This window comes from Aphanomyces invadans, assembly GCF_000520115.1.
Source record: "Aphanomyces invadans strain NJM9701 unplaced genomic scaffold supercont1.56, whole genome shotgun sequence".
NCBI lineage: Eukaryota > Oomycota > Saprolegniomycetes > Saprolegniales > Verrucalvaceae > Aphanomyces > Aphanomyces invadans.
Genome location: NW_008580201.1, coordinates 99,874 through 126,725, shown reverse-complemented (window position 1 = coordinate 126,725; position 26,852 = coordinate 99,874). Strand labels below are relative to the sequence as shown.

The 26,852-nt window shown below is 56.1% G+C and overlaps 15 protein-coding genes across 22 annotated transcripts; 7 read left to right on the top strand and 8 right to left on the bottom strand.

Annotated features, from left to right (window-relative positions):
• Positions 1-706: 706 nt before the first annotated feature.
• Positions 707-2,521, top strand: H310_13772 (hypothetical protein). The gene is made up of 6 exons (XM_008881407.1): positions 707-1,089; positions 1,155-1,277; positions 1,338-1,610; positions 1,661-1,840; positions 1,894-1,995; positions 2,046-2,521. Exons 1-6 carry the CDS (start codon positions 754-756, stop codon positions 2,319-2,321), a joined length of 1,290 nt encoding a protein of 429 aa, XP_008879629.1. The 5' UTR covers positions 707-753; the 3' UTR covers positions 2,322-2,521.
• A 356-nt stretch (positions 2,522-2,877) lies between these two features.
• Positions 2,878-4,708, top strand: H310_13771 (hypothetical protein). Its single transcript, XM_008881406.1, has 4 exons — positions 2,878-3,054; positions 3,102-3,278; positions 3,326-3,550; positions 3,610-4,708. The coding sequence occupies exons 1-4, from the start codon at positions 2,917-2,919 to the stop codon at positions 3,691-3,693; spliced, it is 624 nt and encodes a 207-aa protein (XP_008879628.1). The 5' UTR covers positions 2,878-2,916; the 3' UTR covers positions 3,694-4,708.
• H310_13770 (hypothetical protein) lies at positions 3,672-4,730 on the bottom strand. Its single transcript, XM_008881405.1, has 2 exons — positions 4,087-4,730; positions 3,672-4,023 (listed from the first exon to the last, which is right to left on the bottom strand). Exons 1-2 carry the CDS (start codon positions 4,691-4,693, stop codon positions 3,773-3,775), a joined length of 858 nt encoding a protein of 285 aa, XP_008879627.1. The 5' UTR covers positions 4,694-4,730; the 3' UTR covers positions 3,672-3,772.
• Positions 4,731-5,655: 925 nt separating this feature from the next.
• H310_13769 (hypothetical protein) lies at positions 5,656-6,098 on the top strand. The gene is made up of 2 exons (XM_008881404.1): positions 5,656-5,770; positions 5,825-6,098. Exons 1-2 carry the CDS (start codon positions 5,671-5,673, stop codon positions 6,037-6,039), a joined length of 315 nt encoding a protein of 104 aa, XP_008879626.1. The 5' UTR covers positions 5,656-5,670; the 3' UTR covers positions 6,040-6,098.
• Positions 6,046-8,276, bottom strand: H310_13768 (hypothetical protein). The gene is made up of 9 exons (XM_008881403.1): positions 8,046-8,276; positions 7,494-7,989; positions 7,329-7,448; positions 7,071-7,282; positions 6,848-7,017; positions 6,592-6,797; positions 6,412-6,545; positions 6,289-6,367; positions 6,046-6,237 (listed from the first exon to the last, which is right to left on the bottom strand). The coding sequence occupies exons 1-9, from the start codon at positions 8,218-8,220 to the stop codon at positions 6,102-6,104; spliced, it is 1,728 nt and encodes a 575-aa protein (XP_008879625.1). The 5' UTR covers positions 8,221-8,276; the 3' UTR covers positions 6,046-6,101.
• A 121-nt stretch (positions 8,277-8,397) lies between these two features.
• Positions 8,398-9,417, bottom strand: H310_13767 (hypothetical protein). The gene is made up of 3 exons (XM_008881402.1): positions 8,966-9,417; positions 8,788-8,906; positions 8,398-8,726 (listed from the first exon to the last, which is right to left on the bottom strand). Exons 1-3 carry the CDS (start codon positions 9,348-9,350, stop codon positions 8,436-8,438), a joined length of 795 nt encoding a protein of 264 aa, XP_008879624.1. The 5' UTR covers positions 9,351-9,417; the 3' UTR covers positions 8,398-8,435.
• A 271-nt stretch (positions 9,418-9,688) lies between these two features.
• Positions 9,689-10,334, top strand: H310_13766 (hypothetical protein). The gene is made up of 3 exons (XM_008881401.1): positions 9,689-9,944; positions 10,006-10,228; positions 10,278-10,334. The coding sequence occupies exons 1-2, from the start codon at positions 9,716-9,718 to the stop codon at positions 10,149-10,151; spliced, it is 375 nt and encodes a 124-aa protein (XP_008879623.1). The 5' UTR covers positions 9,689-9,715; the 3' UTR covers positions 10,152-10,228; positions 10,278-10,334.
• A 1,475-nt stretch (positions 10,335-11,809) lies between these two features.
• On the top strand, positions 11,810-13,644 carry H310_13765 (hypothetical protein). Its single transcript, XM_008881400.1, has 5 exons — positions 11,810-12,588; positions 12,643-12,702; positions 12,761-12,829; positions 12,877-13,151; positions 13,198-13,644. The coding sequence occupies exons 1-5, from the start codon at positions 11,854-11,856 to the stop codon at positions 13,562-13,564; spliced, it is 1,506 nt and encodes a 501-aa protein (XP_008879622.1). The 5' UTR covers positions 11,810-11,853; the 3' UTR covers positions 13,565-13,644.
• H310_13764 lies at positions 13,588-14,231 on the bottom strand. 2 transcript variants are annotated; one of them, XM_008881399.1, is made up of 3 exons: positions 14,006-14,231; positions 13,786-13,952; positions 13,588-13,723 (listed from the first exon to the last, which is right to left on the bottom strand). In XM_008881399.1, exons 1-3 carry the CDS (start codon positions 14,218-14,220, stop codon positions 13,635-13,637), a joined length of 471 nt encoding a protein of 156 aa, XP_008879621.1. In that variant the 5' UTR covers positions 14,221-14,231; the 3' UTR covers positions 13,588-13,634. The 2 variants fall into 2 exon arrangements, with proteins under 2 accessions (XP_008879621.1, XP_008879620.1); XM_008881398.1 differs by having other exon boundaries at positions 13,588-13,952.
• A 256-nt stretch (positions 14,232-14,487) lies between these two features.
• Positions 14,488-15,433, top strand: H310_13763 (hypothetical protein). The gene is made up of 6 exons (XM_008881397.1): positions 14,488-14,643; positions 14,690-14,774; positions 14,826-14,881; positions 14,930-15,038; positions 15,089-15,257; positions 15,300-15,433. Exons 1-6 carry the CDS (start codon positions 14,551-14,553, stop codon positions 15,397-15,399), a joined length of 612 nt encoding a protein of 203 aa, XP_008879619.1. The 5' UTR covers positions 14,488-14,550; the 3' UTR covers positions 15,400-15,433.
• A 52-nt stretch (positions 15,434-15,485) lies between these two features.
• Positions 15,486-17,762, bottom strand: H310_13762. 2 transcript variants are annotated; one of them, XM_008881395.1, is made up of 8 exons: positions 17,154-17,762; positions 16,908-17,084; positions 16,724-16,858; positions 16,548-16,616; positions 16,469-16,494; positions 16,096-16,421; positions 15,945-16,046; positions 15,486-15,870 (listed from the first exon to the last, which is right to left on the bottom strand). In XM_008881395.1, exons 1-8 carry the CDS (start codon positions 17,720-17,722, stop codon positions 15,580-15,582), a joined length of 1,695 nt encoding a protein of 564 aa, XP_008879617.1. In that variant the 5' UTR covers positions 17,723-17,762; the 3' UTR covers positions 15,486-15,579. The 2 variants fall into 2 exon arrangements, with proteins under 2 accessions (XP_008879617.1, XP_008879618.1); XM_008881396.1 differs by having other exon boundaries at positions 15,486-16,046.
• H310_13761 (hypothetical protein) lies at positions 17,762-19,238 on the bottom strand. Of its 6 annotated transcripts, XM_008881389.1 has the most exons (7): positions 19,064-19,238; positions 18,945-19,016; positions 18,523-18,900; positions 18,378-18,479; positions 18,210-18,332; positions 18,092-18,165; positions 17,762-18,041 (listed from the first exon to the last, which is right to left on the bottom strand). In XM_008881389.1, exons 1-7 carry the CDS (start codon positions 19,187-19,189, stop codon positions 17,918-17,920), a joined length of 999 nt encoding a protein of 332 aa, XP_008879611.1. In that variant the 5' UTR covers positions 19,190-19,238; the 3' UTR covers positions 17,762-17,917. The 6 variants fall into 6 exon arrangements, with proteins under 6 accessions (XP_008879611.1, XP_008879614.1, XP_008879615.1 ...); XM_008881392.1 differs by having other exon boundaries at positions 18,210-18,479; XM_008881393.1 differs by having other exon boundaries at positions 17,762-18,044; positions 18,092-18,332.
• A 10-nt stretch (positions 19,239-19,248) lies between these two features.
• H310_13760 (hypothetical protein) lies at positions 19,249-21,117 on the bottom strand. The gene is made up of 2 exons (XM_008881388.1): positions 20,759-21,117; positions 19,249-20,701 (listed from the first exon to the last, which is right to left on the bottom strand). Exons 1-2 carry the CDS (start codon positions 21,099-21,101, stop codon positions 19,299-19,301), a joined length of 1,746 nt encoding a protein of 581 aa, XP_008879610.1. The 5' UTR covers positions 21,102-21,117; the 3' UTR covers positions 19,249-19,298.
• Positions 21,118-21,287: 170 nt separating this feature from the next.
• Positions 21,288-25,497, top strand: H310_13759 (hypothetical protein; the record flags this gene model as incomplete). The annotated part of the gene is made up of 10 exons (XM_008881387.1): positions 21,288-21,309; positions 21,381-21,545; positions 21,592-21,615; positions 21,668-23,209; positions 23,258-23,442; positions 23,495-24,136; positions 24,193-24,672; positions 24,725-24,802; positions 24,848-25,156; positions 25,202-25,497. 10 exons carry the CDS (start codon positions 21,288-21,290, stop codon positions 25,412-25,414), a joined length of 3,660 nt encoding a protein of 1,219 aa, XP_008879609.1. The 3' UTR covers positions 25,415-25,497.
• A 337-nt stretch (positions 25,498-25,834) lies between these two features.
• On the bottom strand, positions 25,835-26,680 carry H310_13758 (hypothetical protein). Its single transcript, XM_008881386.1, has one exon. The coding sequence runs from the start codon at positions 26,670-26,672 to the stop codon at positions 25,914-25,916; it is 759 nt and encodes a 252-aa protein (XP_008879608.1). The 5' UTR covers positions 26,673-26,680; the 3' UTR covers positions 25,835-25,913.
• Positions 26,681-26,852: the final 172 nt, after the last annotated feature.

Below are 26,852 nucleotides of genomic sequence, written 5' to 3'. Positions count from 1 at the left end.
TCTAACCAATCAATGACTATACTTGATCTCAGCATTCGATTCGATAAAATAAAGTTTCTCAAGATCGTCGAACGAGTGAAAATATTTCTTCCAATCCTCCAATGGTCGTGAGGTATTTTTATTCCAAATCGTCCACCGCGGCATGATTGGCTAAAAGTCTTGAGCTGGAGGACGCGGCATGCCTGGCGTGATCCATGATGGACGGGGTGTCCATGAGTAAAGATCGAAAGTCGCTGGGTCATACCGCTCGGCTGCTGTCGCGCTCGGTGTCGCGCCGTGGACAGCAGGTGCGGTTCGTGGTTGCTGGGGGCCGCTGAAAAATCCACCTGGTACAAACTTCCAAGGTTTTAAGAGCATGAGGCTTTTAGCCAATCCTGCTGTGGTGGACGATGTGGAATAAAAAATAAATACCTCAGGAACGTTCAACATCACGAGAATTTTTTCCCTCGTTGGACGAATTTGAAAAATGCATTAAAATCAAGTTAAACCAGCTAAGCACGTGCATGGTGATTCAAAGTCGCGCAACTCATAGGAAGCATTCCCTGCATGCGCGTGGTGGAGGCGGCAGGGAGCCGCCGCGGCTTATGCGATGGAAGTCATGGAGAGGACTACCACCACACGGACGAGAAGGTCCAAGCGGCTTCAACTTGACCTAGCCAGTCTGGGGTGGTTTCACCTTCACACGTAACCGCAAGTCGCATCCGTTCGAGTGGAAACTGCTAGTTCAACCTAGTGCACCGAGCGGAACGCGTCATGACGATTCATGCGTTCGTAAGCGGTCCACCAGGAAGCGGCAAGACGTCTCTATGCAAGAAAGTGTGTGGGTTGCTTCAGCTCGAACACCTTTCGACAGGCGACCTCCTCCGCGAGCACATCAGGCTTCGGACTGAGTTGGGTAAAGTGGCAAAGAAATGCATCGCCGCCAAGACACTCGTCCCGGACGACGTCGTGATCGACATGATCGTGGATCGCATCGCCAAGGTCACCGGCTCCGCGGGGTGGATCCTCGATGGGTTTCCTCGTACTGTCGAGCAGGCCAAGGCATTGCAGAAGAAGGGCGTGTCTCCTAACGTCGTCCTAGTGCTAGAGGTACAGGCGCCGCCCCTCCACCTGCTGTAGCTCTCCAATGCTTACCATGCATTCCAAAACGGTAGCTTCCATCGTCGGAAGTCCGTGGCCGCCTCGTTGGCCGCCGCTTTGACCCCAAGACAGGCGAGATTTACCACTCCGAATTCAACATGCCTCGGGATCCCGAAACCGCTGCCCGGCTCATTCGAGTACACTGCCGCTCTCCTAACTCAATTGATACGTCGATAAAAAGGTTTGCCTGCCTCTAGCGAGATGACGATGTCCCCGACAAGATTCCCGCCCGCGTCGACGCTTATGCATGTTACGGGCACGACACGAACCGAGAGTTCCTCGGTCTAGCCTTCCCCATCGATGCGGATGCATCCCTGGGTGACGTTGTCGGGGAGGCCGTGCAGATTCTGCGAAGCCAGCACAAGAACAAGCCACAGGCGACGTCGAACCAAACATCCAACGAGGCGGGGACCACAACTGGCGCGGGCAGTTTCCAGCGATCACCTCCGTTGGAGCCATCCTCGAAAACGGTATTGAAGCAGCCTTCTCGCCGGTTTGTGCGTGACATTGGCATGGCTAGCTCGAGCCCGAAGAGACCGAATTCAGCCCGCCCAAGTCGACGACATTCCTTCGCCGCGCTGGTGGCGGCTCTGCAACCACGACCCCGTCGTCCATCAAGATCGATCATGAAATTCAACGTATTGTTCTCAACAACTCGCACGAGAACAGAGTCGCGACCCCTGCAGCCCCCACCGCCCTGGTACTGAACCTGAATTTTCTGTGAAGATGCTGGCACTCACTGCGGGATGGTAGGACTTGGCAAAGCAGGTCGACTCGGAGCGCTTCAAGACGATGCTGATTTCTGGCTTTGATGTCATCAAGCACGGTCGCCGCGGCGCTCCCCACACGCGCACGGTGCTCGTATTACATGTTGCGTGCGGTGTGACTGAACACGTTGGCACTAGCTCTTCTGCGACGTCGAGTTCAAGCGCCTGTTCTGGCAAAAGCCCGACAAAAAGGAACTCAAGGCCAAGCTAGACCAAAGCATTGCGATTGCGGACGTGATCCAAGTTGTCCAAGGCATGAAAACGGACGTGTTCAAGAGGTCGGGCGACACGGCCAAGACGAATCGATACCTGTCGCTGATCGCTGACGACCGCACGTTGGATATCGAAGTCGCGTCGGAAGAACTTTGCGTGCTGCTCCTGAATGGCCTCAATGCCATGTTGGTGTCGAGTTAATTCGACACATCCCACTCGATTGCATGATGACACTGAGATCCGACTGGTTGGCGCTCGTGTTGAGTTGAGAACGGCCTGCACTACAGCCCACGTGCAGCCTGCCACGTCGTATCCATGAAGAGGGGCCCTTTCCATCTTGTTCAAGTCGCGTTCACATTGTTCCAGCTATTGTTGAATCCAATTCTTTCCATTCTCATCAAGATGTAGAACTCGTTTCTTGAAGCGTGCAGCGTGGATGGCGCCGCCACTTCTACACACATAAAAGTTCCTTTTCTTTGGCACGGAGTTTTCAACAGCGATCAAAACGAGCCATCATACTTTTCAGTATGCTGGCCATCTGAACCTGCAGCTTATCGTGCACTCGACGGCTACGCATCACACTCTCATCGACGACTTCTCAACAGGTTTCGCTCCGACGCAGCAACTTCGAAAATGGTGTGCGGTGACCACCAATACAAATCGCGCCAATTAAATGCGCCGTAGGATATCCGGATGTTTATCCGAACACGCTAATGTATGTCAATTCAAGTACGGGATAAACGTACTGCATTTTGAGCTCGATTTCGACACCCGATCGAATTTGGGTGGCGCGACGATGGCGTTTCGAGGTCGTGGACGGGGACGCGGCGGAGGCGGCGGCGGCTTCGGCTCTCGTGGCATCAGCGTGGCGGACATCGTTGGCAGCACCATGGACGAACTCGGCATGTCACATACCCAATTGGTCAACCTCACGGTATGGAATCCTGTCAACTGCATGTTGTGTCATGGTAGGTGTTGTAGGGCGAAGGAAACGCATTGTTTCCCCCTGTGAAACTTCCTGCGCCTGTGAAGCTGTCCGACTCGGACATGTACCTCGTGCACAAGATGCGCGTCGTGTCGGATCGCATGACACACTTGTACCCCGTGTCGAATGCAGCCGACGCGGAGCAGGAAGTTATCCATGTCACGGCCCCAGAGGTAACCTCTCAGAAGTCGTTCCAGCATCCCATGAAGTTGTTCATCAGGTGAACTTGGAAGATCCAAATATGTGCTACGTCCCAAAGGAAATCTACGAGAACATTCGACACGACGGAGCTGTCGTTGGCGGTGCGACTTCGGCAATTCTCCGGCCGCGCGCATTCGAACATACCCTCAAGTCGTTGGAACAACGCGAACAAAAGTCAAAAGGCCCTGAAGATGCCACCGCTGCTGCAGCTTTCGACGACCTCGACATGGATGAAGACGACTTGGTACAGTTCCTTGCACTTCAATCTCCCGTTGAACGCGCACTGACACTCTCCTCATGCAGGAAGATGACGAGGACGTGGACTACGGCGTCGATCATTATGCGAGTGAGAATGACGACGACGATTTCGACGAAGAAGCTTTTTAACATTAATCGTGTATGCACATGTGGGCGCGGGGGGAGTATCTGTGCGGTGGTGCTGTTCTCTGCGATGCTCCTGATCGTACTATACCACGCGCTCCCCAGGCAAAAGCCCGCCGCCACCCTTGTTCGGGTCGTCGTCTTCATCGTCCTCCGAATCCTTGGGGTCCTTCTCCAGCGCGCCATTCCCATTGATGTGGTCGTACATGACCGCTGGCGCCAAATTCATCAGCTTGGGGCGGGAGATGACATCGCCTGGACGAGGTCGTGTGCGCGGCCGGCCGCGTGGTTTGCCTGATGTACTTCGAGACTTCTTCTTGAGGTCATCAACCAAGACTACAGAACCACGAACGTGATCACGGCCCATGAACCAACCCGACAAAATGCACTAGACCATACCCTCCTTGGAAGATGCGCCAGCGCTGCTGTGATCCTCAACGGATCCCGCCTTGACGACGGATGTCGTGGCTCCATCGAGTTCTTTGCTGTTTTTTACTTGAGGTGCAACCATGATTGGGTTGACGGGGAACTTGAATCCAAGCGGCATCAAGGGCATACCGAATGGCCACATGGGCATGGACAGTGGTTGATCGGCAGAGTTGATCGATTGCGTCGACTGCTGGGCAAGGGCCTTCTTGGACGGTCGGCCACGTTTCTTCTTCTTCGGGACTTCGTCAACGAGACCGACTCCACCTCCTTGCGGGAATGGCATCATCATGGGCATCATCATCGTCATGGGAAACATCATGGCGGTCATGGGTATCACAGGCGCACTAGCTCCAGTCGCATCTTTCTTTGGGAATTCCTTTTTGTCTCCAGACGACACTTCGTCGATCTTGTCGATGGTTTTCTTGTCATGGTCGTCCAGGGGCTGGGCCGCGGACGGCGACTCTGAGTTTTCTCCTTCGTCGTCATGGTTGTCGTCGGCCCCGCTTCCGTCGCCATCCTCTGGCTTGGGCAGCTTGCGCTTCTTCCGCAACACGAGGTCTTCCGCCTGTTGCTTCATGTGGCTTTGGAATTTTGAAATTGGATCTGCTGCTGGAATTTTAACCAACCTTCGCGAAGCGTGACTGCATACAAATTTCAAGTCAAAACCTCCAGGGGGAGTCCCCGAGCCCTTCTTCTTTCAACCATTTCAGCCAATCAGAGGCCAGAAGAATCCAATCCAACTGGCTATATCTCTCTTTTCAGCCAATCAATTTGCTAGAATCGTTACCACCCCTGGCGACACCCCCTCCAAAAACAACGGAAATTCCCCCATTTTTTTATGCCCAATCGCAGCTGCATATCAAAGACTGAGCCCCGAATGTGGAGCAACCACGTCGAAGCGATGCCTTCAACGTGTTCATGCGCTCCTCCACGTGCATGGTGACCCTCACAAACTCCCATGTCGACATCTTCCCCGTCCAGCTCCTGTTTTAAGCCATTCCGCTCTCGATTCCACCGTATTCGATACGTCCCACATCGTCGTGCATTTAATTTCGAAGCAACCGTGTGTTCACATGGATATGCCGACAAACAGCTCGAGCGCAAGGAGGCATGCCTCCAGACGAGAGCGTCGGGGGCATCCTAACGGCAGCACTTGCTTCAACTAGAGCGGATGGTCTTGACCAGAGTACATTCGAACCTTTGTAAAAAGTTTGATGGAAAGGCTGCTGGTTGTACCTGTGGCATTGCATGCTCCTCGACCTCCGAAAACGCGAACTTCGACGTACCACACCATCCGACTACGTCGTCTTGAGTTCTCGTGGATCTTCATGGTCTACCCACACGCTTGTCTCGCCACAGCCCTTGTTCTAGAGATGATGGTAGCCCAACCGACGTGCCCGCACACTTCCTTGGCGCCCCCCCCCCATCGTGCATCCGTGTGGGATGAAGGAGGAAGATTTGGCATGAACCAATCAAACAGCCTGAATCAGTCGAAGTTCGAAGACAATTGCACTTTGCCTTCGGATCCACTTCCGATTGAGCAACGACATTGTCATGCGCGTTCCATTCGTGGCGGTCGTGGCCGTGGTCGGCGCGTTCTGCAGCGTCGTTCTGTGGTACTCTGTCAAGATGGTCCCGGATGAAGCCATCCTTAGTACGTTGTAGCTGACTCCATTGACGCATGTAGCTCACGACTGGAATGGAACAGGCACGGACTTCCGCGACGGGATGAATGTGATCACAGACGAGCGCGCGCTTTTGCGACGAACTGTTGAGCGACCGTACGATGCACAGAACCCCACAGGCTTTCCATCGACAACAGCACCCCCGAGCACCACTTTCACCACAACAACAGGCTTACCCACGACAACATCCTCCGCTCCAAACATCACGATAACGAATGCGACCGTCACAACTTCATGAACACACTCGAGTTGGAAGGCTTAAATTATGCTTGTCGTTTATGTGCTGCTGGTCTATCGTGGTCACTTGGTGATGGCCCCTTTTCGCTGGTAGAACAAAATGTACGCGCTGGAACTGGCAGCGTGGGGCTTCTTGAGCGCCGACACGGTCTCGTCGTTGAAGTCGTACCAATTGCCATTCTCCGGGTTGCGGCACTCCCTACGCGCGGCGAAGCTTCAGCATCCTTTCACGCTATTCTCATATTCGTACGCCGTGTAGTGGCCGCCGTTGAGTGTGCCCATGTGATGGATCATTCCAACGAGGTCGTATTCCCAGCACTTGTCGTAGTCTAGCCATCACCCGTCACGCACGCAAAACACCGACGACACGTACAGGCATTATCTTTGCTGCAAAAGTCCTTGATGTCGAGGCCTTCGGTGGGAAACTTTACCGCCGTCGACACTTTGTCGCGGCTAAATGTCGAGTACGAGAATCGCTTGAGGTGCAGCACGAGCACATTGGGGCACCTACGTGCAGCTGAATCCGTCTTGTACTCCACCCATGTCCACTTACCGTTGCAAGCAAATGGACTTGACCACGGACCGGTGTGTCTTGCAGCTGCTGCAATAGAACGCATCTTCGTCCTTCAGGTGCTCTTCCTCCGTGTACGCCCGGAGACACTCTTGCACCGTGCACATGCTGCTGTCGTCGTCGTCGGAGGAACTCTTCAGCGCACCGAACCGGATCATGCCGCCTTTGGCCTTCTTGGGCACGGGCAGCTACTTGCCCGTCACATCGATCACCCAGCGGAGAGTATTGCCGTCCGTACCGACAAGTCCCAGAATACATCAAAGCATATCGACCGGTGCCTGCAAGTCTGGCACGTCACTTCGGATCGGAGCTGGCCACAAAACTGCTCTGACAGCGCGCTCGAGTTGCGCTTGACGTAGTACTGCCAGTACTCTTCCGAAATGTCCCGCTCCGACGCCTGCGGACGATCTAGCAGGCACGTTTCAGAACCAACGCTGCCTCCGTTGTCGCCGTGCATGTACCTGGAATTTCGTAGTATGGAGGCTTTTTCAAGATTCGATTCAAGTCTTCGTGCAGCCCATCGAGGAGGAACCGCAAGAATTCCTGGGCGTCGTGCTGGTCATACCCGACAAAGCGAGATGCGAGCTTCCCAACCACCCGTTTGAGCTCGACCGGCCGCGTCGACGAGAACTCGGCCCCGCTCCACAGCGCTTGCGACAAGTCCCCAAAAACGCTATGGACGCGCTGAAAAGTCATGCGTGGGTACGATGGCAGTGTACCACGCGAGTTTGCCGTGCGTCGGACTCGATTCGTTCAACTCGTTCAGGTGGCCATTGCTTCGAAAGTATTTCATGACGCTGTGGACGTTATTGAGACACTGCAGGCAGCTGTTCATAAAGCTAAACGCTCCGTCAGGTGGACGAAACAGACTGAGATGCAAGTACCAGGTATTGCCGAGGTTTTGCAGGCCCACCGCGCCTTTGACAGAGGTCGACCCACCCACAACAATCGATGGCTGCAACGACGACGTGGACGGCGACCGCGCGCTGATTAGAGCAATGGTCTCCAACTTGTCGCTTGCTGTGGCATCTCGTCTTGGCTCTTTGTTGCTGGATGGCTTTGGTCCGGAGTAAGCCACCGAGTTGATGGAACCAGCCGGAGGCAGCACCAATTTGCCATTCCCGTCCTCGTCGTAGTTCATGTCGCAGTCGTTGTAGTCCGCGGACAATGGAGCTGGCCGCTTGGCATCCTCCGCGGTGGCCGTCCCAGCCGGCTGGTTGTTCAAAGCATGCAACGTCGTGCGTGGGGACTCCCGCAACGTGGAGCGAGATGAAGGCCCGCGAGCAAGGAGTCTTGAATGCAGGCGGGATGATGATGCTGAGGTTGATGAGTCAATATGGTCTGATAGTTGCTTGCGTCGCGAACCCGTTCGATTCGACACTACAAGGACAATTCGTTCGTTCGTGAGCACAATCACAGAGCTCAAATCATCGCACCCATGCGCTCCATCTTCTGGAGCATGTCTTCGTCTGTCGAGCTGCAGGCCACTTCTACGTTGTTGCTCGCTGCTCCTGTTACTGCACCAAGACCGTGTTGCTGCTGCGTTTGCTGGGGCGCCGTCGAACTCTGCCACGATGAATTCGCCAGGCTCAACGCGGCAGTCTTGGCCATAAAGATGTCGATCGTGGTGCGAGGCCACCGGGTTGGTAAATGGGTGCTCGCCGCCCGACTCCGTGCCTTGTCTCCAAGGTTGGGCCTGTGATTGGTCCGTTGTTTTTGGAAGCTCGACGGCGATTGGTTCATTTAGCCAACGCCTAGATTCAGCGATTTGATTGGCTCACGAGAATCTTGTAGAGCCACATAAGACTTTAGTAGATTACATGGAATCACGACATGAGTGCGTCCTGGAAGACATCGTCGGGGCTGACGATGCGCGGCTGGCGCAGACTAACGTCTCCATTGTCCTCGCTGTCGTCCGCCACTTCATCGTTGTCGTGTTCGACTTCCTCGACTCCATGACGCGTGATGCTCATGGCGGCGATTGTGAGCGCCTCCTTCAACGTGTCTACCTCGTCCTTGTACTCTTGCAATGCTAGATTTAGGGTGGCCTTGGCTTGGTATTCCTTCTCCAGTGCGTCGTTCAGGACCTGGACCTTCAGTGCCGCAGCTTCCACTGCCTGGATTGTTCATGATGTTGCATGAGATCGATGGAGAATTGCACTGGAAAGACGCGCTTACTCGCTTTTCAATGTCCAAGAGATCGGCGGTTGCAGCATGCCGAGAGCGCTCGTCGTTGAGGTATGTGTTGACCAGGCGGAAGACTCGCCACAGTCGAAGCACTCCAAGGAGTCGCAGTCCTGGGACAGATCCACGTAAGTACAGGGCATACGCATGCAAACACACGACGTCGACGAACCTTTGGATTGCCGCGAAAGCTCCCATGACAGCGACATGAGTACCACCAAAAAGTCAATGCTGTACCCGACGTGGGTGAAAAATGCGAGCTGGAAGACCCACACGAGCGCAGTAAGTTCGATCAGGAACACAAACAACGTAAAGCCACCAAACGATTGCAGAAGCTGCCCGAGGAGCGGGGGAACGATCACGCCGGTCTGTGTGAGAAGGTCGAGAACGAGCCCAGTTGCTGCTGCCGCCACGTCCAACACGACGAGCGAGATCATGACGATTTGTGTTTCCCTCCATTCAATGAACGCTCCGATCGCTTGTGAGTTGGACCGCCCCACCGCGACGTAGTGGGCACTGTCGTCGCCCGCCGCGGCCGCCTTGGTTGGTTCATGCATGTGGATCTTGAAGCGGTGTCATCAGTTGTGTTGGATACAACCTTTCATAATTAATACTTCGTCCGCCTTCCTCAAATGTATGGGTGGGCAAATTAACTCGACGGAAAGCCTGACGGAAAGTACCAAGGGGCTTAGTGGTTTCAATCTTTAGTGTTCGCACGTCGATGGATGTAGCGCGGTCGGCGCGGCGTTCGCGTTCACCGTGGTGCATGGGATGGAAATCCTTTAAAAACGAATATACTTTATACATTGATACTTGTTTGGGCAATTTTATCGAAGAATACAGAATGTGTAGAGGGGGCGCTCGTATAGTGAAACCAAGTGAAATCTTGCCCTGGAAGGAATGATTCGACCATTTGACGACGATGGCGCGCGAGGACAGCAATGTGCCGGTGCTGGAGGCGGCCAGGGAAGACGAACCGACGAACAATCGAGGCAACTTCACGCGCAACTTGAACAAGGAAGACGATAGTTCCGTCGCGAAGAAGATGTTCTTTGGTGGCCTCGCGCTCCTGCCGTGGCTCTGGGCGGTCAACGTGTTCCACTACCGAGCGCAATTCGTCGACGGCACCATCGACCCAAAAACGACGATCTGTACGTTTGTAGCTCACATAGCAGTGCACGCTCTAGTCCGATTTCATGCTGCTCTATTCAGGGGTGCGTCGGTCGTTCGTTGGCTTCGTCATTGTTACCCTCATCTTCACGGCGTGGGTTGTCACGTTCCAGCTTTCGTGGAAAACGAACGGGTGGCAGAAGCTGCTGCTCGTCGTGCCTCCAGAAGACCTCGACCGCGGGTGGTAGTCGAATTCGCACGAAGTATACCTGCACAGAGACTTTACGTATACGATGCGCCTGTTTGTTGTTACGTGTCATCTCGGGTACTGCTGCACCCCATCGGAGGTGGAATTGTCGCGAACGACCTTGTAGAGGTAAGCCTGACGTCTGCAGCGGGGTCTCAACCTCGCGCGACATCTATTCACCACAGCATGGACATGTGAGGCCGTGAGAAGGACCATACCCAACGCTGTCACCTATCCAGGAAGCGTGCTGTGTGTAGATGTGGTGGTGACGGATGGAGAAGGGCGCCAAAATCGCAACCTCTCGACTCCACGTCGACAAGGCAATGAAGTTGCCGAGCCCCACTCTGTCTCCAGCACATGAGGGAATACCGTCATTCGAACATGCCCACAACAATTGCACTCGCACCGCCGCCAACGTGAACACGAATCGTTTCAACTCGGGGTAGCCTTGTAGGCACATGGCGCCAGCGCACCCGAGAGCCGTCTGCCCCGAGATGGACGCCATGCGGCCCTGCACGATGGTCATTTTACCCTTGGCGACGATGGAGTGGTTGGTCGGGGCACTCGGTATGGATCGCTTCGAGCTCGAAGGAGTTGGCTCCAACACACGTTTGCCATCCTCCTCGGCAAGACACTCGTCGAGTTTTGTGTCGATGACGGATGGCGACGAGGACGCGTCCAGCCCCGCGTTGAATCGATGGCGCTTCAGCGGGCATCGCCTCCGTTCGATAACGTGGCCGCTCACCACAACGACGAGTCAGGTCATGATCGGTGGGTGGGTCCGGAGGAATGCGGGAATGAATCATGCACGACGAAGGCTCAAGAGGCCGTCGTCCTGGCGAAGACGGGAGGTGGCCGGCGAGCTTGCTCTGAGCTTTTGCGCTGCTTCGTCCGCCATTCATGCTCACAATGCACGCTGACGGACGCGATGCCGTTTACTGCACCCGTGCGACACGTGAAGATCCCACTCGGGATAACCGGCCCACCCGCGGAAACTCGAGTTGCGGCTGCTCTCGACGAAGTACTTGCATCTTCACTTGGAACGCGGGCGGTGCAGAGCGCGCAAGAGGACGTGTAGGCTGATAGCGCGGTGCGCGTGAGGTCAACTGCCCCCCCCTTGACTAGCTGCGGTTCGGTTCATGCAGATTACGACTGTGGAGTTCTTTCAGAACATGCAAGTTCGGGAAAGAACGGCGGGGTTGAGTCGAATGCCCCGCCGCATCGGCCATCTCTTCCACCGTTCGTTTGCTTTCAGTTGGACAAACTCTACTTCATCGAGATGGCCGTGGGCTGCGTCGTCGTCCAAGGCTAGAGCATCCCTCGGTGCGATTCACCCGGAGGTACACAACGACGTCGACGGTGTCATGACTTGCAGTCTTCTCCATGATCTTCGTCGTGCCGATTGCAATCGAGATCGGTGTCGTTGACGATCGAGAATGGAGACATTCTCGATGCAAAACCACGCGTGTTTGACGAACAGTCCACGTCATGCATGCTCGTACATCGTGGCGGCGCTCCAGACGCTTGGGGGTCGGTCACGACCGCCGCAGCGGCCATCCATCGCCGCGGTGTCGCCACCTCATGAATTACCAGTATAACGCGTTATACTCCAGGATATCAAGGTATTATTCATTTATAAGATTCAACGTACACTGTGAAACTTTTTCGAAACTCCGCCGTGCTTACAGGTCATCTGCATCAGCATGGCAGGCACAAGGCTGCATGTGCTCCTGAGCTTCTTGGTCCCTTTCCTCTGCATCGGGCCGTACGCTTACCATCTCTTGCAAGTGCCTCGCTCCCCGCTCCCTGTAGACGACATCCATGCTATTGACTTGAACGCATCCACGGAAGCCCTGAGATCCCAACTTTTGGATTCGCAGACGATCACTGTTTTGCAGGCAATCGAAGCTGCTCCTTCGTTCCCAGTGCTTCCTCGAGTGTCTAGAGTCTCATTGTCATCGTATCCTTTGCTCTCGTCGGTCCTTCCATCCCTCGACGGCTCTCTGCAAGCACAAGACGTAGAAGTGAAGTCGTGGCTCGAATCCGCAAACTTGACCGACAGTGCAGTTGTTGTGCTGCTCTGTCGCGAGGACTCCAGTGCGGAAACACCTCTGCCTGTAACGATGGGGGCACATCGTCACGGGTGGTCAGCAGGATGTCATTTGTCCATCGACCAGCAGCACGTCCTCCTCGACACCCTCTTTCCTCCCTCGTCAGGCCAACATGCGTCGTCCGTCGCAAAGCCAGCGCTCAAGTACCGCTTCAGCTTCACAGTTCTCAACGAGAAACCGCATGAAGACGTTGCGGTGGCTGCTGCATGGAGTACCGCGTTGGGGACTGCGATGTCAGTCTTTGAACCCTTCGCGGACGTCGTTGCAGCATCTCTCGCCGCAGTCACGATCGCGACCCAGAGGGTGGAGTATGGCAAACTGGCCAAGGTGTGCCAGACATCCGTTCCCAACTTTAAATTCCCTGTCTGCACACCAACGTAGGCCTACCGCAAGGACGAAGTGACGAAGGAAGCGTACGTAACGACGGCGGACCTCCAACACGTAAATGATTTCCGCGCTGATTGTCCCTGCATTCGTCCTGACTCGGTCGTGACTGCAGTTCAAATCCGCCAACGACTTCGCAACCACATCCATCTTGGCAGACCGCGAACGAGTCGTGCATTTTGTCGTATGTGAAGCAGTCGCCAACGGGTCCTCACTTTGTTCCGTGGCTAGGCCGCGATTCCCACCGCCGAGTCGTTCCACATTCGATCGAGCAAACGCAATGCGCAACCCGAATATGCTTTTGAGATCCCTGGCTACGGCATCGTCGCGATCGTCCATGCCCCTGACGACGTGCCTCGCATCATGCGCATGTTTGTCGCCCACGGCCGCCACCTCCTCGGCCTCGCTTCCTTTCCGCACTCGACGCCATCGGTCACGTTCCTTCCGTCGCCTTCTGGCATAGCCACATGGGAGGTCGACATGGTGGTGGCGAAGTGGCTCCTCCGGTGCGACCTTTCCTCCATCTGTGGCATTCTTGATGACAGTCTGCAGGCACTGGCACTCGACCATCCACACGCTGCAGTCGCTCGTGTCGCTGGTGGAGTCGATGCCACAGATGGCAGTGCTTCCGCGTACCCAAGCACTAGTGACGGCATCGCTTACGTCTGTGCAGCAGGCGAGTCACCCGCAGCCAGTGCAGAGCAAGCTGCTGCATGTCCGACGTGCGTTGCTTGCCGTGGAAGAAGCTTACGACGACCCGACTATGGTGTCGCAATTATACTTTCCCCAAGACCAGATCTACTTTGTCTTTTGCCCGCTGCTCCTGCCGCTCTTGTTGCCGCTGGTGGGAGGCCTCGTCCGCGAAGGCAAGCGATACCGGCAACGCCAACCTGCGCCGGTACCGAAATGTGACAATTGACAGAGCATAAACGACGTATCAAACATCGTCATGTGCGTCGAAATCGACACAACAAATGGAGAACAACCGCTCATGTATTTACACGCAGCCATCGAATCCCGCGCAGGCCGTTCCCCGCCGCCACGTTTGTTTCGATGCCGTTGATGATGTACCCGTTGGCTGACAACAAATGGATGTCGAGATGAACATCCACCCGTGTAAACGCATGCAGATCGAAGTACCTGCTGTTGCTTCACCCTTGTTATGCATGACGACGGTCGGGGCTTTGTTCGGGTCGTAGTCGGCCTGCATGAGCAACGACGAGTCTCGAAGGAAGATATCGTCTGGGCGGCCGTGGCTCGTATAGCATCGTGGCGGCGGTGCCTGGTTCTGTTGTTCATCTCGTCGCCTGCAAAACGAGCAGCGTTTAGCGTCAAGCACGGCGGTGCCGGTGCATTGTACCTCAACTCGATCGCCGGAATGTGTTCTTCAGTCTTGTGGTCCTCGTCGTACTCAACATCGTAGGTGTCATCGCCATGGTCGACAAGGATACGTGCAGGAAACCACAGCCCGTCGATGTCTCGATCGACCTCCATGTTCACGCAGAACGACTCGCCGTGCTCCCCGCGCTTGCCGTCGTCGGCCTCGCCGGCCTTCGCGCCGCCGCTCTCCTTCATTGCAGCAACCGTTGAGGATAAATGCAGAGCCAATAGGATGATGCCACTATGAAAACTGCCACAATTAATATTCATGTCACTTGGACCGATCCATGAAAGGAACCGCTTCAAGCCCTCCAGGAACGACAGCAATGTTACGCTGCATCTGGTGCATGAAATCGACGAGTTTATGAGGAACCAGTGCGCGGTGTCATGGCGTCCGTAAAGCCGCGAGAAACGTGGGTCGACGGTAATCATCTGGCGCTTGGAGAGGAAAAAGATTCATTTATAGAGGTATTTTGTTTCAAACCGTGGCGCTGCTGTCATCGCTGCCGCCGTCGCTGCAGTTGAATGATCTCGCTGTTCTGGGGCCTGTGGCAATACCTCTTCTCGAAGGCAGAGGTCCATCTCTTGATTATCGGCTTGGACTATGCCGGCAAGACAGTACGCTCGTGAATGAGTACAGGACGGTGTGACCTTGACGGAATAGACACTTCTCGAACAGCTCAAGACCATGTTCGGCAAGAAGGCTGGTATTCCACTCGACAAAATACCACCCACCGTCGGCCTCAACAGTGTGTAGTTGACCCTTTCGCCACAATTGTCTCTTACATCGGCTTGTGCAGTCGCCAAGGTCGATATCTCACGAACGAACGTCATCTTCTGGGACTTGGGGGGACAGGTACCTGGCATTCGTCCCGAACTCACACTTCTCCAACGATGTCCTCAGGAACGACTACGCGCGATATGGAGCAAGTACTACAACGAAAGCCATGGCGTCGTCTTTGTCGTGGACTCGTCGGATACCGCCCGATTTGACGAAGCCAAGGCCGCCCTCGGTAGTATTTCCATCTCTCTTGGTCATTTTCACACGCACCATGACGTCTAGCATCTATGCTTGCGCACCCAGAACTGTCGGACGTACCAGTGCTCGTACTTGCGAACAAGAGCGACTTGGATGCATCCATGGGGACTGCCGAACTCACAGCACGGTTGGAACTGAACCGTCTTGCGGAAGCGCATCCATGGACCCTTCGGCCCATCTCAGCCCTCACCACGTACGTTCTCACGCTTCCTTCGCTGCGCTCATGTCCATCTAGAGACGGCATTGCCGACGCCGTCACGTGGTTCGTCTCGGCAGTCAAGCAAACGGGCCGCTTTCATACCAAGCAGAGTTCCCTTTCGACTCATGTATCATAATGCATAGTGCCATCCGTTTTCTCTAACTCGTCTCTCGTATGGCCATTACTCGTTCGCGATATGGATTTCTTTCCACGGGTGCAAAGTCACTTGGTCGTACCGTTTCCGTTGTCGTTACAATGTGCACTAACATACGGCATAGTGACATCCGTTTTCTCTAACTCGTCTCTCGTATGGCTATTACTCGTTCGCGATATGGATTTCTTTCCACGGGTGCAACGTCACTTGGTCGTACACGTTGCCGTTGTCGTTGCGGACAAACGCAATGTGCAGCGCGTCGCTCGATGCCTCGGCTCGCAAATACCCCCATGCATTCGCGTGCGCGACGCTCCACGACCCCAACGCTGGTGAAAACGGCGTCGTTTCGAGCTCGGCACCCGCAGCTCCTGCGACAATGTGCACCGTGCCCTCGCGGACGCACGTTCCATTCCACACGGGGCAGCTGCGCTCGTACGAGTGCTGGTGACCGACCTATGTCATGGCCGACCCGTTCGCGCATTACTCCGACACGATATGTAAAAACAAAGCGGGGATTTGCGCCATACCAAAACCAGGTTCACGCGGTACTGGCGCAGCAATGGCTCGATGGCTGCTCGGAAATGGAGCGACACGTTGTAGTCGGCATCTTCGTGGGACTGAGTCGTGTACTAGATGCGCATCCGTCAGCCGCAATGCTGTTGCTCAGCAACGACGGACCATCATGCGATGGGCGGTCAGCACCACCCACGGCAACAAGCTGCGGTCGACACTGGCCAGGTTGGCCTCGAGCCATGCATGTTGCACCGATCCAGGCATAAAGTCGTGCTCGGACGAGATTTGGACCACATGGATGGGACCATAGTCGAACGAGTACCAAAAGAGGCCATTGCCGTTGGCAGGACCTGTGAATCGGTGAACGGTCGGCACGCCGCATTCGCCGAGCGAGTCGACCCCGTAGTTGCCCCACGATGGGTGAAAGCCGTTGGGGGTCGCAGGGTGGGATGGGTCCCGGCTCCCGTCGCCCCCAATGTAGTCGTACTCGTCTACGACGCCCATGACCGCAAAATTCCACCCGACTTGCGCCACTTACGATTGCCCATGCTCACCATGTACGGTCTAGAGCAAAATTCTCAACAAGACGAGGATGAAAACACGAACGCAGGCCTCACATGCGGGTGGCAACGTCTTGGATCAGGTAAAAGTACTTGTCCCATTGGAGTCCGCGCCCGCGGGCATAGCTACCCACCACACGGATAACGTCATGCCGATGACGTTAGCCATACCTACGATACGACGCGGACGTTAGCTGAAGGCGCATCGCTTTTTTTGCAGGGCAATACTGAACCTGATGTCGCCAAAATGCAAGAGGAAGCCATTGTAGCCGCGGAGAATATCCTGGGATACATGGAGCGCCGTGGACACAGCGGCGGGGGAATTGTCGACGCCCATGTCGCCGTACGCAATCCATTTCACAGTGGCGCTGCAGAGGAGGGTGGTGTAACCCTGGCAGGATCAGGCTTGCCACGTACTTGGTGGCGGACAGAGGCCGCGAGCGAAAGGTGTAAATCTCACTCCATCCGTCCATGTCGTTTCCAAACTGGTACGCATACATGCAATCTGGAAACAAGCCGTCGATGACGACCGTGTGCATGTACCCCGGGTGGCGAAACCACTGCTGGCCGACAATCGTGGCTGGTTGGTGGCACCTAAGCAAAGGTCAGGAGCCCCACGCGGTGGCACGACGTCGTCATCACGGGGGGTAGTGGGTTTAGTACATGTCGGATGCAGTGTATGTGGACGATGTGCCATAATGCACGGTCACTGGGGCGGCCACCGAATCGAACGGTGGGTCGGCGACGCGAGTTGCTCGGACGGATGGAGTCGTTCGGTTGGATGCGGTGTTGTACATGAGCACCATTTGATCGACTCGATCGTTGAGCGCGAGGTGGCCGTGTTGCGGAGAGTCGATGGACATGCGCATGGGCACGATCACTTGCCCAAGCAGGACAAACGCGTCGCGGCGATAGTGAAAGTACGACGCCACGTACACGCATCGAAGCATGTGGAGGTCGGCAAAACGCACGGAATGGCTGGACGATGCCGTGACATTGATGCGCTCGATGTAGTCGTCGTTGTCGACGGTGGGACCACACGACAACGTAACGTAGTCGGCGGCATGCGTGTCTACGTTCGTCCACGACACCACGAGATCTTCGCCCAAGCCAAGGGCCTCAGGCGACGCAAACATTTCAAAGCAGAGGGATGGCACGCCATGCCGCCAAGGAACTTCGCGACCATGCACGATTCCGATCAATGCCGCGAGAACGACGAACCCTCCTCGCATGCTCACGAGGCTGCCACGGTTGTTCAAGTGTCCAAGAAAGAAGATCGAATTGTTTTGATTGGCTAAAATATTTTCTATTCACATGATTGGGACCAATCAGCGACTGTAGAAGGAGTGTAGGTCTTTCCGACACCGTCATCTTCATTGTGCGGAGGTTGCAAACAGGACGAGGATGAGTCATCTTCGCTGATGAAGTCACGAGAGGAACGGCTCATCTCGCGCGGACTGAACGATCTCTCGAACCTTGTGTGCTTTGGAGCTCGCGCGCCTTGGTGGCATCGGGGAATACGTACATCGAATGTCGCCCAGGGGTTCGATGCTGCTACAAAGCGCTACTTGAAGACGGAGGACGGAGTGGCCACATCCAACCTCTTGCGGCGCTGCTGAGCTGCTACCATCTCCTCTGCCTTGGATATTCGTTCTTGTACATCGTCGTGTTTGTCCTGCGATGTCGTGAGTCCTTCGGTTGTATGGTGCCACGTACAACCTTTTCGAGACACACTTGCTCGAGCTTCCGACGAAACTCTTGTAGGTCTTTAAGCGGCGGCACGACGACTTGTACCTTCTTTGTGTCTTCTTCGATCAGATCTTGCTCCATGTCCAAGCATCCCTGATTGCCACTGATTCAGCCTCGAATGTACCTCCATACACCGACCTGGATAAACTCGATGTCGTCCAGGAGCTGCTGCTTCTCCTCGAGCAGTGCATCTCGCAATCGCGCTTTCACCGAGTCGATGTGTCGAATGCTCACACATCCCTACGCCACGATCAGCGATGCAACTAGTTCGTTGTAAGCTTGCCAGATCTTCCAAGACAGCGGGGGCCGATGCTGTCGACGAGATCGAGCCCCGGGAGGATAGTCCTCTGGACGATGGCGGCCTCGACGCTGTGCTGGGCCGGCGACCTCCATCAGCCGTGCCTGGTCGCAACAGCACTCCGTTTCCATTTAACGAGCCATGGCTCGGGTGATCTCTCAAGCGAGGCGTCATGGGAATACCGCCATTGTTTTGAACATCGGAGTCAAGCGAAGTTGTCGACAAAACGTAGCCGAGGAGTGCGCGGTCTTGAGGAGTCGCTAGCTGTCGCTCGTGAAGGTTGGACGCGAGGAGTTTGAGTTGGTCAAGCAGAATCGCTCGACCGGGGGGCTCAGGCATGGCAGGCCGATTTCGAATCGCGTCCTGAAGCAGAACATTTTGGACAGGTTCTTATGGTGGTGACGTACCCGGATGCGGTCGTTCTCCTTTTGGTAGTCGTCTAGGATATCCACAAATGCCTGTAGCTCGGCGTGTAGTGCCTAGAGTCCGAATCAGGTCGTGCGAATGAGGTGGCATGCTGGCGAACCTCATTGTCGTCGATCAAAAGATGACCAAGCACTTGCCGCAGCTCGTGAATCTCAGCCTGGTTCACTCGTCGCCGCAGGTCTTCCCACAGCAGCGGGCGCATATAAAACACCACTGGCGTGTGCATGGCGGTCCGTGTGCGTCGTCGGCGCTATTTCCAGTGCGTCAGCGTCGCGACAGTTTCAATGTGACGACAGTTACATGTTCAAAATACACAGCTAAGTTGAACGAAACAGTTATGATGACGCGTGTTGTTGAGAGTCGCCCGGCACGAGCGGCGTCGATGGGTCGGCTTTGCACTTCTTTCGTGCAAGCGGCGATGAGATGGATGGCGACGGAGTGGCCGTCGAGTTTGGAGCGTTGCCGTCTTTTTCACGATCCCCTCGGTGTAGTTTGTGGCGGCCGCCAAAGAGTGGCTTCATATACGTGTTGTCAAACGCATGCCACATCTGGTACGCTGTGACGCGGATGTTCGCGCACGATCGCGACCCGTCCGGCGAGGTCTCGTCCAGCGAGCTCATCCGTCGTCCGACGGGGGTCACGTTTCGGTCTGGAACGCCATGAGATGGCGACGTTGCGCGATCTCCTTCCGAGGGTTGGAATGACGTACACGATGACACAGGGACTGGAAGGACAAATGCGGAAGGCGGGGCGTCCAGGAGACCGCACAACCCAAGCAGCGGCCCTGTCAGCCCTCCCACAATCCACGTCGTTCCAATCACGAGAAAGAGGGTCGTGGTCACCATGAGTTGCTTGACGCTGCCCACGCTGTCGTTGCCTTCTCGCACGTACGACCAGTCGGTGACGAGGGCGACGGCGACGGCGCCGCGCAGGCCCGTCAGCCACATGACGACCATCATCGGGAACGTCAGTGTGTCCTGGTTACACCGGAGGTAATTCGTCAACGAAACGAGCGGAAAAACATTCAAGGCGCGCCCGGCAAACAAGCTCAGCGTGGTCCACCCGACAAAGGACCAACTCACGACGATTTCGGTCGAGTTGCTCGGTGCACCGTAATGGGACAGCGACCTCGTTTCGTTGGTGGCATTGCTGCACAGCACGAGGGCTGTTGCAACGCCGACAAAAACGTACACGAGGGTCTCGCATACAAAGGACGCGGTCTGGAGGGTGTGGTGCACGGCGAGTTGCGACTCGGGCGACATGACGTGGTAGTGGTAGTGGCCGGTCAGGATGCCGCTGAAGAACAACGCGACGATGCCGGAGAACTCACAGCATTCGGCGGCAAAATATGTGCTCAGGCTCACGCATATGCAGAGAAGGATCTCGTACGCAGGGTAGGCGCGCAAGGCGGGAAATTGGACGAAAATGGACGACCCGACGAGCGTGAGCAGCATGGAGACGCAGATCGACCCAACGAGAATCCCAAATGTCTGGCACACCACGAGCACCAGTACCGACACTGTCATCCCAGCGTCTGCCCACGACGTGAGAGCTTTGTAAAGTGCAATGGCCACGGCATCGTTCAAAACGCTTTCGCCAAATACAACGTTGAACAGGACGGGCGGAACGTTCAGTTTCTGAAACACCCCGAGGGTCGCAACCGGGTCGACTGCGCTGAGGAGCGCCCCAAACAGAAAGGCCTCGATCCAGTCGATGTTTGGAATCCATCCGCACAAGCCTATGGCAAAGAGATGACAGTGAGGCATCGCCACTTTTGAAATGGGGACAGACGCACTGGCGAGGTAGAGCATGAGCCCAGTCACGCACGCCGATATCAACGTGCCCCAGATCGCAGTGGCCAAGACGGCACCAAAGTTGCGGAAAAACGTAGTTCGTTCGACCGAGAACCCTGCCTCATAAATGATGGGTGGAAGCAGCACGTCGAAGAAGATCGAGTGATGCAGCTGCAACGGCGCTGTCGCTTCCGTGTTTTGCGACGCAAGTAGGAGGCCGACAACGCCCCCAACCAGCAACGCGAGCCCGCTCTTGGACAAGAGCGTGCATCGGTACGTATCCAAGCCCAACGACACCAGCACGAGAAGGACCAAGAGGCCCAGAAGCACCAGGCTGCTGTCCATGACGCCTCAACAATTGGCACCGGACGGACATAACAGCATCCAAGTGTCGTGGTCAAAATCCTATACAATTTCTACATACAAACGTGCATTGTTTTTCTACGAGTGGACCTTCCTAGCGAAAGGTCGTTGTCCGGATATATCCGGCAAACCCGAGCTTCTCGTTCTTATTTTCAGGAAGCGGGCGGCATGGAAGCGGACTCAGCGCCAGGTGCGTGGGGCTGTCGGAACAAAGCAGCGAGTACGAGCATTGATATGGATGATGGGGGTGTATCGGTGTAGCACCAAACCAAGGGCCAACGCACCGCGTGAAGCGCCATAAATCCAAGCGACTGTCCAAGCCCAAGTCGACCATTTCCATGTCGACAGATGACGACACGGTTCGCGCGGCAGAAGTCACTGGGGCGGCAGACAGCGACGATGAGTTTCAAGAGTTCTTTGACGCAGGTTCGTTTGTTTACCCATCGATCGTCCTCACGATGTGTCGCATCAGATCTCTCCAAGTCGGTCGAGCGCTGTACGTTTTTCCGATCATTCCAATCGTGATTCGCGTTCACGTGGACGTCTAGACTTGGGAAGTGACGACGGGTCGTACTTTGACGCTATTCACGTCGACACGGAGCAAGTGGAGAGTAGCGACGACGACGTGGAACGCAATGCCACCGACGCGACAGCAGGCGCCGTGTTGACGGACCGACCAAACGATCATGCTACGGCAGATGGACCGCCTGGTCGGGGTGACTGTGAATTGCCGGACGATGGCCTTGACGAGAATCTGCCGCTGTCTGCTCGTGCTGCGGACAATGGGAATTTCGACGACGACTTGATGGATGCGCTTGCTGCGGCGCCAGCGGAACAACCATCGGATGCGGCCAGTCTAGACAATGCACGTTCATTGCGCGTACCAGACGACCATGACGCTTTGCTGGACGACGATCCAGACATACTGAATGCCCCCGTAGACACCACGTTTGGAGTTCGCGACGTCTTCCACGATAGTGACGCAGGGAGCAAAGACGCCAGCGCTGCACCTGCTTCTGAAGCTGTCGCTGGTATAGATCAACAAGCGAACAGTGCGGTTCCGGACAGCTTCTTGAGTTCTAGTGAAGACTTTGTCGAGGTCGAATCGATTCCCGAGTCAGTGAGAGACGACGGCTCGTTCACGTGCGTAAGCAGAGAAGAAGTCGTGGGCGGCGATTCAAAACAAGACCTGCCATCGCCCGACGACGGCGGAGGGGCCACTTCATCTGATGCCGCAACCAGTCCTCTTGTTGAAACGATGGTGGAGAGTGTGTCAAATACCACCGAGAAAGAGGCAAGTGAGGTCGATGGAACCGAGCATGGCGACGACACCGCTGTCCAGTTGAACGATGCCACACATGTTGTCGAGAAAGCAATGGACGAGATGCCGCCATCCACCGACATGACCACCCGGGAGACAAACTCGAATGAAGCAGAATTGAATGTCGCGCCACCCCCGAGCGAAGATGGGACTGCTTTTGCCGACGCCACCAGTGAAGTCCAAAATGTCGGCACGGCTGCCCTAGCTACTGACATGCTATCTGCACCACCAGCGGGCGACGGCGCTGCCGACCTTTCAGCCCGACGAGATGATGCGTTCGACGGTGACGGCAGTGACACTGGATCATCCATTGGACTGGACGAACCACCGGCGACTTCTTCCGCCGATGGCATCGCCGCCAGATTGAACCAACAAAGTGACACAGAAGCGAAGGCGGTTGCCGACGTGGCTGACCCAAGTGCCGACATGCTGTTCGCGCTGGACGAGCCACCAGTGCTTCCTCCATCGGATGCATGCACGTGCCTCCCCCCTGCCCCCCTCAGTGCCATCGAGCGCGACATTCCTGTGGAGCACGATGTCATCCCGCAGTCTTCGCCGGACAAGTCAAACGCCGACGGCACTGTCGTCGTGGATGATGGATCTCTCTTCAGCCCACCACTGGACGCGGATGTCCATCCATTTCCAACCCAAACCAGCGTCCGAAAGGCTTCAACAAATCCATTTGACCCGCCAGGAATGTTTGCCGACGAGCTGCCACTTGCGCCATGTCCAGGGGAAGCGGCCACGGCCCTCGAAACGCGACAGACGTGTACGTCCATGCGTCGACTCGCATCCTCCAGTTCCAACAACGATGTAGCCCCAGCACAAAGCACGGCGCCCCCGATGCGCCAAGGGCAGGATGGCGCTTCCGCAGACGACGGGGGCCCTGCGACGACAACCCCAGGTCTCGTTGGATATGCAGCGGCCGAAAGTCCTGACCCGTTGCTTGTAGTGGTTTTCAACCCGTCCGATGTGCACGACGACGACAGCGAGTCGGACGAGGTGACGCCTTGCCATCTCGTTGAAAAAACGTGTTTCCGATGGAAATGGGTAGGACGTCGCGATGCCAGCTCCGCTCGGTCTTGGAAAGAGCGGACGTGCCGCCGACTTGAGCGATGAGGACGACCTGGAAGTGAATGCAGAATTGGCGCAGACTATTCGAGCCCCGTCGTCCGCTGTGGTCGGGATGGTGGCCAAGAGCAATCCCCTCGCGGACGCAATGAGCTTGGCGATTGCTTCGACAACGCAAGCATCATCCATGGATAGGTTTCACAGTCCGGCGGCATCGCGTGGCGAATCGCCGACGCAACAGGATTCCGGGGCGGACCACTCGTCGTTTGGGATTGCGTACCAAAAGATGCCGCGGAAACCCACGTCGACTTCCTACACGATCGGCGACACGACCGACATGGTCCTGTCCGTGCATTCAGCAAAAGACACGGCGCACTCGGACGAGTTTGACGACGTTGATTTCGATGCCGTGCCGGCAGGCGCTCCAGTGGTCGAGCTGGACAAGCTGCACAAGTCGCGACTCGCCAAAGACGCTGAGAGGGAAGCCGCGGTGCTGGCTCAGCTCCAAGAAGCCACCAAGCAGGAACGTCTCGCTCTTCTTCGTGAGCAGCATGCTGCCACGGTCGGGGGGGACGCCATGGCGGTCGTTGCACCTGCCGCCGGGGACAAGGCCGCATTGGCAGAGGTAACTCGACGTTTGGGCCTAGGATTCCATGGCGGGGTTGACGCGGTCGACGTTAGCTCCACGACATGTACAAGCGGGGACTGGGTGACCAAGAAGTCGCGGCGCTGGAAGCGTCCACGGGCTCTGTGGATGCCTCGACGCTTGTCCCGACGAATGTCCATGCGCCGATCACGCAAACGATTGCCGAGGAAGATGACGAAGACGATGACGATGGAGGCAACGGAACGGCGCACGCTGAACGGAACAAACCCACAGGAGAGGCGGTGTCAGCGGATTCGGAAGCCGCGGCGGCATGGGAGACTGTCGAAAAGTTCCAGCATGAAAAAGCCGCGCGAACAAAGAATGGCAAGAGCGAGTCGTTTCGGTGGATTCGCTTCCAGGAAGCGCAGGTGCATTTCCGAGAAGCAGACTACGTCCGCGCGCATCAAGATGCGATTGTCGTGGAGGACGAGCACGCCGCCTCGACGGGGTGCCTCGCGTGCGTGTTTCGCCCAGCCGCGCTGCAATTCCCGTCGGCTTTGCAGCAGCGCGAGCTCGTACGTGTTGTCCATCCTGCGGTCCCAATCGTGACGGCGGTGGTTGGTGTAGGTTTTTTGCATGGCGATGTGCCAGCTCGACCACAACGAGCCCGTGCATTATCGCATCCTGCAAACCATCTACCAAAAGGTGCCATCGCGCTCGCATCCTTCCTTCGTGACGACTCGATGGCAGGTGACCAACACGCGGGGCGAGTGTCCATTGAGCGGCGGCCACTGGGAAATCATTGGGTTTCAAGGAAACGATCCTGCCACGGACCTCCGCGGTGGCGGGATGCTGAGCCTCGTGCAGCTGCTCTATCTCGTCGACACACATCCCGACGTGGTTGGCGAGTTGTTTGCCGCGTCGCGCCATGAGCAGTACCATTTCCCGCTCGCGTGCGTCATGATCAACTTCACGGTGCACATCCTGAGCACGCTGCGCCAAGGCCGGCTCACCACTCTGTGCAACAAGGAGAAGGACGTAATGACTGCGATGAACAAGGTATTGGCGGACGGCTCCTTTCGTGATTACATGGGTCGTGGGTAGCTGTATGCTGCGATGGGCGTACGCCTCGTCGCCGAGTGCAAGGCGAAGCAAGGGGTGGTCGAGTTTCCCGCGATCCTCAAGGACGTCGTCCATGAAGCGCAGAGCATGCCAATGCGCGTCGTGGCAGAAGCCGAGTCGGTGCTCGCGTTGTCGCGCGGCCGCGACATTGGCGACGTGGCCGACCAAGATTTCACCGATCTCCGTGACAAATAGTCTCCCAGACAGCGTTCATGGATGCATGTCAAGTGTAATCGCGACGGTCGAGTTGGTCGCCAAGGTGGCGCAGTCGCTCCTCACGTAGTGATGCCGCCACGATGGAGTCCCCCGAGCGTCGTTCGCACACCGTCGCCAACTCCCTGGCACGACAAGCGCCGTCTAGAAAGCTGTGCACGGTTGAGCATGGTGCGAGATAGAATCGAGGTCGATGGGAATGTGACAGGAATCGTGCGACTCGTACGAAGTCGGTGGACGTCAGGCGGCCCGAAAGACGTGGGCCCGACGAATCGGGCGGCCGCCCCTTGCACAACCAGGGAATGCTGTGGAATATGTTGGAATCGTGGCGACCGATCGACTGGACGATGCGTGCGCTCCGCGACACGCATCCACGTCGACTCGATCGATTGTCGTGGGAAAGATGCGTGTGGTATCATCGAAGTAAAGAGCGACACAAACATATCTAGTCGTACTGCATAGACCACGAGCACTCGTCCGTCTACACGATGAATTGTCGCTGGGCAGCGGCATTGAGCTTCTCGAAGACGCTAGCTCGCATGGATTGGTACAAGTCCAGCGCGGACTGCAACGCCGGCGCGTCGTCGGCATGCGCGGTATCAAGTTGTGCCCGCAACTGTTGGATGGTATCTTGAATGCTCAGGAATTTCTTGGTCAGTTCTTCCACAGGAAGGAATGCGATTGCAAGCTGCGTGGGTTTCGCGGCGTCCGTCGCGCTCTTCGGTCGTTTCTGCTGCTTGGGCACGTCGATGTTGGCGCAGATTGCTTGATGCTGGTACAGCGACGTCGTGGCTGCCGCGACATCTTTCCCGCACATCTTGCAGTTGACCACGAGCGTCTTCCGGCCTTCGACTTTGTACTTTTCCCCAAAATCTTCCCAGATTTCCTTCCGTTTCCGCACCACAGGCGTTGCGTCGGTAGCTACGCGTGGCAACTGCATGTCGCCCTCCGCTTGGGGCAAAGCGACATGAGCTAACTCACCATCGTCCACTTCTAATGGCGTTGTTGCTGCTGTGGCCACGGTGTCAGCTGTCGACGGCGAAACATTGAGATTAGACGCCAACGACGACGACCGCGGCGGCTTTTTGCCGCACACGTTGTTCTTGTGCTGGTACAGAGATGTCGTGGAGGCGCATATTTCATCGTCACATGTCTTGCATCGCACGAGCGGCGTCCGTCGATGCGGCGCGCGGTACTTCTCCGTGAACTCTTGCCAAATGGGCAACTCCGCTCGACCCATTCGTGTCGGGATTTCAAATGGAAGAAGCTCTTACTTAATTAAACGAATGGTTAACAAACAATATAATTCATGGGAGGGACTGAGAAAATTTAATTCGTCCAGCTTGCAATTTGTAAGAAGAATTAACATTTCACCTTGCAAATGTTTTTTAAAATCGATCCCGTTTGAAAAGAACATCGT